This window comes from Telopea speciosissima, chromosome 10, assembly GCF_018873765.1.
Source record: "Telopea speciosissima isolate NSW1024214 ecotype Mountain lineage chromosome 10, Tspe_v1, whole genome shotgun sequence".
Taxonomy (NCBI): domain Eukaryota; kingdom Viridiplantae; phylum Streptophyta; class Magnoliopsida; order Proteales; family Proteaceae; genus Telopea; species Telopea speciosissima.
In genome coordinates, this window is record NC_057925.1 from 12,195,955 (window position 1) to 12,204,873 (window position 8,919).

Here is an 8,919-nt window from a genome sequence, read left to right on the forward strand (position 1 = left end):
ATTGAATTAACAATAATGTTAGAGCAAACACTAATCAAAACACGAAAAGAAACAAAAACAAAGTAAGACGACACGGAGATTTAACGTGGTTCATACACCGGCCAGTATGGTGTGTTAAATCCACAGGCAAAGGCGAAGCTATTTCACTATGTAAATCAGAGGAATTTACAATGGAGATCCCTCAAGAACACCCAAAATGGCACTGTTGCTCTCTCCCAGAAACCCCAAATCTCACTTCTCTTTACAATAAAGCGGGTAAAGAATATAAATTCTCCTCCATTAGATCGAGTCGAACCGTATCACCCCAAGTCCCCCGCTACCATCATAAATCTCAGAAAAAGTTTTATTCAGGTCGCCACCAAAAATGTCAAAGCGAATCATTCTTTGAAACGAATCCAAGAATTCAAGACATACATAACAAATAATACTTTGATTAATCACGAGTAACTAATGCGAATATGCGTTCTTATCATGCATAGCAATATGATAATTTATAGAGGAATCCTCAGAAATGGTAGAAGACAGAAAGGAAACAAAAAATACCAACCTGGTAACCATTTTTTTGCATTTGTTTCCTTTCAACATACAGTCAGAAACTCAATTTGCTTACTAAGAATCTATTACCAACTACTAATCTGACTTAACAGATATTGCCAGAAATTGGATAGTAACCCTTCATTATTTATTGGAGAAATAGAATTAGAATCCTTCCTCCTTCCTATAAATCCATCCATTTGGTAACTCATGACAGAATTCAAGAAAAAAGAAATGGCTAAGACCTTTTCTATTTCCCTACTTTCACTTTGTTTGCTTCCTCATTTCTTCTTGGCAAATTGCTCAATTCCCCTCTCCCCTGCTTTATATGTATTTGGAGATTCTCTTGTAGATAGTGGAAATAATGATTTCCTTAATACAACTGCAAAAGTGAATTATAAACCATATGGCATAGACTTTCCAACTGGTCCAACAGGCAGATTCAGCAATGGCAACACTTTTGCAGATTTCTTAGGTAAGTGACTAATTGTGATTCAACTTATGCAGTGATCAAGAAGATATGGTCATGGTTCATACCCATCACCTGCTAATCTACGGCCCAGCTGCCCATCCTGCCTATGCTGCACAGACACAGGTGCGCACACAAAGACCACCTTACCCTCACTCGGGAAACGTGTTTGGGCAGGGGTAAGGTGGTCTTTGCAAGAGCGCCTATGTCTACGCAGCATAGACAGGACGGGCAGCTGCACTGTAGAGGATCCAAATCCGTAAATCTTGTCTTCTTTTCCTTACAGTAGCTCAATCACCCCCCCCCCCCCCCCCCACCTCCCTCTCCTTTCTCTGATAAGATATTTGTTGATTTTGTGACTTTGATTGGCAGCTCAGTATCTTGGGTTACCCTTTGCCCCTCCATATTTAGGTCTTTCAAAGGCTCAAAAGGGTAAAACCATTACTGGAATGAATTATGCATCAGGATCAGCCGGCATACTTCGAAAAACAGGATCAGCAATAGTAAGTAATGAAACACAATATTAGTACGAATTATGGAAGATTGGAGAAAAATGTTCAAATGTTAACCTCAGTAACCTTATGGGTTTGTCATGTAGGGAATTAATATACCATTGCAGATACAGCTTAAGTTGTTCCAAGAGACTGTTAAACATTACTTGCCCAAGAACTTTAAAACCGAGGAAGAGCTTTTATACTACTTATCCAAGTCCATTTTTGTGGTAAACATAGGCAGCAATGACTATCTCAACAACTATCTCCAACCTGCACATTACGATAGTAGTCGCCTGTACAACCCGGTGCAATTCGCCGGTATCCTCAGAAAAGAACTCAAAAAAAGTCTACAGGTACTGACATAAACACATCAATCGTTGCAATTGATTAATCTCTTTTCTGATTCACATTTTTTGGCTATACAATTGCAGGATCTTTATGAATTGGGAGCCAGAAAGTTTTTGGTATTCAATCTTGGCCCTAGTGGGTGTACACCATTCTTAGTATATAGCGAAAAGCTTGCAAGTGGATGTGCAGAGAATGTAAATCAGTTAGTATCCCTCTACAATGAAGGCTTGCCAGATATGTTACAAGAACTGAGAACCAGCCTCAAGGGTTCAAATTTTGTTCTGGCAGAATTTTATGAAGCCAGCTATGATTTGAACCAAAACCCTTCTAAATATGGTACTAATTAAATTTTTAAAAAAAAAAGGTTTTCCTATACTTGATCAATTAATTATTCTCCTAACTAGAAATTCACTGTTGTAGGGTTCACAAGTAGAAGCAATTGTTGTGTTGTAAACAATGCAACTGCACAATGTGCCCATGGTGTCCAACCTTGCTTGGATAGGACTACACATATCTACTGGGATGCAGTTCATCCAACACAAGCAGCAAACTTCTTGTTTGCAACAGGTTGCTTCTTTTATACTGCCCAGTGTACTCCAATAAACATTCAGCAGCTCACTCAGACATAATAACTGATGCAGTTTGCAGCTAGAAGGAAGAGAAAGATAAGAGTCTTCTTGAGGTTAAGTGTGGTTCATCATTGAACCAATTTTTAACCTAATCCAATTTGTAACATGTTAATTACTGCCATTACAGCATATGTATGGAGGGTTTCGTTAGTTGAGTTAATTTCTGTTTTAGAGAGATTATAAGTCTTTATTTTCTTATTTATATGGATGTAAGTCACTCGATATTTTCACATTGGGTGATAATGGAATATTGAATAGTATAGGCTAGAACTCACGGCGTAAGTGCTACATGCTTCATTTCTCTCTCATCTCTATTTTGTTGAACAGTGATGGCCACTGAGGGGGGGATGAATCATTGGAGTCTTAAACTTTTCTCTTAATAGCTAGGTTCACTTCACAGTTCACCTATTTATATCCCTGGCACTCTACACAGTCACTGATTTAATCCTTTCAAATGCAAAATCATACCACTAACCATTATTTAGCTAGTAACCCGCCTCAGGCACACATGACTACACTCACAACCCCTACTGCCAAGAGTTGATGATCACAATGCTGCCAAGAATTGTTATGTCAACTGCTAGAGATCCTTCACTCAATCACACATTCTCAATCACTGTTGGAGGCCCCTCACTGATAGCTTAAATATACACGCATAGTCATATACACACCCCAATCTGACTATCAAAGGCTCTACCAGGTGTGTACAACCATCTTACAGAAAAACACTTCTAACAATAAAAAACAAGAATCCACAACACAGGAAAATACGTGCTTCCCTACGTGCATAGAGTAATGGTCACTTAGACCTTAGTATCTTCTCAATATTAATTTTCTCAACATGAAATTGAGAGCCCACACCCATGGCAGATGATGGTTCAATCACACTTAGGACATCTGACTTGCTTCAAACCCTAAAAATAAAGACAAGGGGTGTTACCCCAATGGTTTCCCAACATTCACTGGTAACCTGCACTATGTCCAGATACAACTGGATAACTCAATGAAAATAATTGGGCTTATATGAATGCCCCACAATGTCAAACACATCTAGCCTAGATCTTTGCAGTAATACAACCTAGCTAGCATATACAAAGAAATACACTATATCAAAATGACATGCTAGTGGATAAGGACTGCCCACAACATGCTATGTCTCTGATCACTTGTATTCCGGAGATGAACTAGGATGACTACTGGCTCATTAGAATCTTCAACTCTTACCAAACAGATAGAATGTTCATGTGTGCTCTATCACTGATGTCTTGAAGTGGTTCCTGAGAATGTGGGAAACCATGTCTTCCTCCTTCTGCTTTCTTTTCCTTTCATTCTTTTCTTTTCTCTCCTTTTAATTTTTTATTTTTTTTGTCTTTTTGTACTAGACCTCCACTGAATTTGAGATTGAGCCCTTGCTTCTTCTTCCTTCCTCTTTTCATTCTTTTTCTTATCTCTTTCTTCCCCTCTTCTTTTCTTCTCTTTTATGCTATAACCATCACATAAAAAAATTGCAGTGAAACTTACCTACCTTAGTGGAATCATTAATGGAGCTCCATGGACACACAAGCACAGGTAGGGGATGGATTCTATCAAAAAAACAAAAAAAAAAGTAGGTGATGGATTCACCACATAAAACAAGGGGCAGTGGGGGGTTTTTTTTTTCCGCTCCACAAACGCTTCTATCTCATTCTTCTTGTCATTCCAATGGATAGAGCTCTCAAAAACGAGAAGACTGCAACTTCAATCGTCCCAAACGGAGTTAGGATGAGAGAGATATGCTTGATTGAAGTTTGGCCATTCACAGGGATCAGAATAGAATCTTGTAGATAGCGCGGCGCACGCTTGCACGCGTAACACCTTAGCTGTATTTAATCCTGTGTGTTTGCTGTACATTGCCACACTTAATAATGACCCATGGATCAGAATATTGGAAAGAGAATTAAACAAAGGCCGTCTGATCATGTCAGGCTCGTCAGAGGCTGTAATTGGCAATCCACGTTTCGGCCTATCATTGGCCGGTCAGGGAGAGGCTATTTCTGGCCTTCCGATCTTCAGTAAAAAGATTGAAATCTTCCTGGCCTTTAGATCTTATGAATAGCGTCAAACCGGCCCTTGAGCAACAAAACCCAACCATATAGAATCTCTTTTGAGCATACGTTGTAGCAGCTTTTCATGGGATAAGGGACTACAGTCTAGCTTGCTTGATAAGATCTGACCATTCGTTCGAATAAAAAAAGCGGGAAACACCGTCAGATCTCGGGCTATAATTAAATGGCATCTTCTATCTTCCTCACCATGTGCGCATCACACTAGATCTCCTATCCATAGCTGTCCTAACGTGCAATCATGGTGTACCAAGGCTCAGTGCAACTTCAATAACAGAGCACGCAATAGAATATTTTGCTCCATACGACGTGCCATTTATGTGCACCCTCACATCAGATGTCAAATGGGAATACTCCCTGATGATGCCCATCTCACGGTTGGTAAACCCTGACCCAGTCAATAGTTTACTGCAAGTGTATGATAGAGCACCAATATTCTCTGTCCTCCCAGCCTACCACAGAGCCCGAAATAGAATCTAGACCATAACTTCTTCAATTTAGCTCTGATTTGAGCACCATTTTCGGCCATGTGTCAATGAACACTACCAATCTTAATTGGCCACATCAACAAGCAACTTTACTGTTTTTTGGTGTTTGTTATATTTTGTTTTAGGTTCACCTTTCTGCCTATTTGTTAATTTCATTCTAATGGGTGTCTTGCCTCCCTTTTGTGATGGAATCTCCATCAAACTTTCTTATTAAGTGTTGGAGCTCTCGGAATAAAAATATACTCCAACAAATATAAAAAAAATGAAGAGATAAATCACAGAAGTTTACTTATTTAATCTTGGTTTGGGTTATATATATATATATATCTATGTGTGTTGGGGCTTTTGTCCAAGGGGATTTATTTGTAAATGGTCACCTTAATGGTTCCTCAGGTCGATGTATATGATGTTGATCAGAAGTCAACATTTGAATTTAAAAGTGATTATGAGAAAAACTGTTGAAAATAAATTATATCAACGATTAGGGCTGCAACAGGGTCGGGTTGGGTCGGGTTTTTTAGAACCCTAGCCCAACTCTGAGTCCCCTTAGCTAGGCTCAGGATCTAGAACATCCAACCCTAACCAGCCCTCAGGGTCAGGCCGGGTTGACCTGTTGGTCCTGATCATGGAGTGGGGGAAGGGAGAGATGCATTGACTAAATTGAGTTGGAGAGAAAATTATCAATTTACATAAAATAATACTATAATAAAATATATTATCACTTATTATCTTCATATATAATATATTATATAACAAAATATGTGACATTTAAAGGTTATAATATATAGAGCATATCTATTTATATATTATCGTATAACTTAAAATAGGGTCGGGTCGGGCTCAGCCCGAGGCCTCAACCCTAGCCCGACCCAACCCTGACACAGGGCCAGAAATTTCCAGCCTTGATCGCCCTCAAGGCCAGGTATCTCAACCCAGGCCCTGTTCGGGCTCAGGGCGGGCCAAGGTAGGTTCGGGCCAACAAGGCAAAACTTACACCCCTATCAGTGATGGAGACTCATGATAAGTTCCAATTATTAGCCAAATATTTTATTGATGAACATAAAAGTAAATATATATTTATATAATTATCTATACATTAGCTTAATCCAAGAGGGCGTCAAACCATTACGTGGAACAGGGTTAAAAACTTGTTTTATTATGTGTATAAGATTATTGCCATGAAGTTTGATTCCATGTGAGGTATCATTGAATCTAGTCTCATAAAGAGGTGGTCAACATTGATGATGAGGAGAAACTTCAAAGTGATTATTTTAAATATCTGGGTTCTATTGTAAATAAAGAATGAGATATAAAGGATAAGGGTGTCAAAATCAAATTGAAACCGTTCATCGAAATCGAATCGAATCGGTTAAACCATAATCGACAAACCATTTAGTTAAATGGTCCGGTTATGGTTTTAAAAATGACACCGTTTTTTTAATTGGTTTGGTTCGATTTAGACCGATAAATCCAACGGTTTCAAACCGTATAATCCAATTAAACTCGATTATAACCAAACCATCTAATTATTTAAAAACCTAATCAAAACCTAGCAAGTAGCAACTACTAAGTAGTCACGTTTCTTCATAAATGAAATCACATTTCTTCATAAATGATTTTCTTTCTCAAAAAAAAAATAATAATAACTTAGTAAGTAATAAGTAATAACTAACTATTAACTAATAACTGGTATTAGTAAATAGAGTAGTAAATGTGTATAGAACCGTCAAATCGAAATCAAGTAAAATCGTATAGAAGCATTTAACCGAAACCATTTAAAAATCATTTAACCGAAACCGTTTACTAAATGGTCCAGGTTTTGCTTATGAGACCGTTTAGTTAAACAGTCTGGTTAAGTTTTCTATCCTCAAGCAGTCAAAACCAAATTGAACCGAACTGTTTAATCGAAACTGAACCGTTTAACACCCTTAATAAAGGATGATGTTTCCCAAAGAATTAAAATAGGATGGATGAACTTATGTGATCGGTGTATTCCTTTAAAGCTTATAGGAAAGTTTTATAGAATGGTCAAACAACTGACTATAGTGTTTGATGCATAATGTTGGGCAATTTAGAAGCAACATATAGTTAAACTAAGTGTAGTGGAGATGAGGATGTTGAGATGGATGCGTGGTAAGATCAAGAAGGATAAAAAAGAATGACTATATTAGAGTTGAGTCAGGAGTAGCCCCTATATAAGAAAAGCTACGAGAGAATCGTTTGAGGTGGCATAGCCATGTCCATCAAAGGCCTTTGGGTTTTCTATATATGGGTTTATGAGACATATTTCAAACTATTTCCAGGTAAGTTGACACAAAATTTCAAGGGATCTTCCCAAACCCCCCCCCCAAGACATGTGCTTTGCTATTTGATGAGACGTTTTAGAGAAAAATATTTGACAAATCTGAAAAGATCTGCCAATAAATCAAATCAATGGGGACAGGTCAATATAAATTGGAGAAGAGTATGGACTAGGATCCTCTACAGTACCGATGGGGGCGGTAGTGCACATCCGATGGCACAACAGAGGTCAGGTGGCACACATGGCACACATGGCCTCTACTGTGCCGTCAGATGTGCACTGCCGCCCCGCCGGTACGTACTGCAGAGGATTTTAATTTTGTAAAGGAGCATGACCCTTGTGTGTGCACAGAGGCCAATGACAGTGCACAAGGAAGCATCAATAGGGATATCATTTCGTATTTCATGGGGCGACGGGGTGGTCATTTCACCCTATGTGTTTGGTGCAAGTACCACGCTTCCTCACAAAAATCAGCTTGCCATATACATTTAGATGTTTTTTAGAATCAAGGTTGACCAGAATGGGAACGCATCAATCGATACAATCTACTTATTTTGTGGGGTTAAATTAATCAAATATTTATTTATTTTTCAGGGACAAGAATCTAGGGTTAGTGTTAATCAATAAGTTGTCAAGACTTAGTAAACATATCTTCAATATAGAAATTGAAAGAATCAAATTTGAATAAGTTTCAACAAATCCAAAAGGAAAATTTGTTGTTGAAAACTAGTATTTATATGTATTGGTTTTTTAAATGAAGGTTCGGTTGCATCTGGTCCACACCCTTCTACCATTTGATGATTCAAAACTCCATTAGGAGAATTCCACTTTGGTAGGTTTGTAATACTAATTTTGTTTGAATTAGTCAAGTTAACCATTTTGACAAAATGGGGCGCTTAGTTGCGAAAAAATTGCACGGCAAGTTATAACCATTTTGACAATATGGGGCGTTAAGTTACGAAAAAACTTGCACATTTAAAGCACGGGGGACAAACAATAAAGAAAACAAAATATAAAGGAGCAATTACTATCATTATCCGACATTTAGCCTATATTTATTAAAATTACCCTATCTTAAACTTCTTTTCTGAAACTACTCTGCTTTAAAACTTTTACAGCTCCTCTATCCTCATGTTTTTAAATACCTAGATTTCTCTTCTTTTTCACCTAATAACATGCTAATCTATTTAACCTACCATTCTTTTTCTATTTTTTACTATTTTTTTTATTTTAGTAAAAAATGAAAGCACCCACCCGCTTCTTCTCTCTCTTGTATTTTACTCCATTCGATTTTTTTGAAAAATGAGTTTTCTAACCATTTTACCTCTTGTCTGTGCCGTGCTATCGATACGGTATTAACAAAGTATCCGTGACTAGCAAAACTAGTACGTATCGATCGATACTTAGAACCATGATCTGTTCGAAGAAGAACGATGAGGATGAAATGTTAAATAAAAAAATTGAAGAAAAAAATGAGTAGAGTAAAAAATGGGAGAGAGAAGAAGCAGGTGGGAGCTTTCATTATTACTATTTTAATGACAAAAATAGTAAAA

The 8,919-nt window shown here is 37.7% G+C and overlaps 1 protein-coding gene across 1 annotated transcript; it reads left to right on the forward strand.

The window, feature by feature from the left end:
- The first annotated feature begins 737 nt into the window (after positions 1-737).
- Positions 738-2,565, forward strand: LOC122643268 (GDSL esterase/lipase 7-like). Its single transcript, XM_043836908.1, has 5 exons — positions 738-1,009; positions 1,376-1,506; positions 1,602-1,850; positions 1,911-2,181; positions 2,266-2,565. The coding sequence occupies exons 1-5, from the start codon at positions 745-747 to the stop codon at positions 2,472-2,474; spliced, it is 1,125 nt and encodes a 374-aa protein (XP_043692843.1). The 5' UTR covers positions 738-744; the 3' UTR covers positions 2,475-2,565.
- The last annotated feature ends 6,354 nt before the right edge of the window (positions 2,566-8,919 follow it).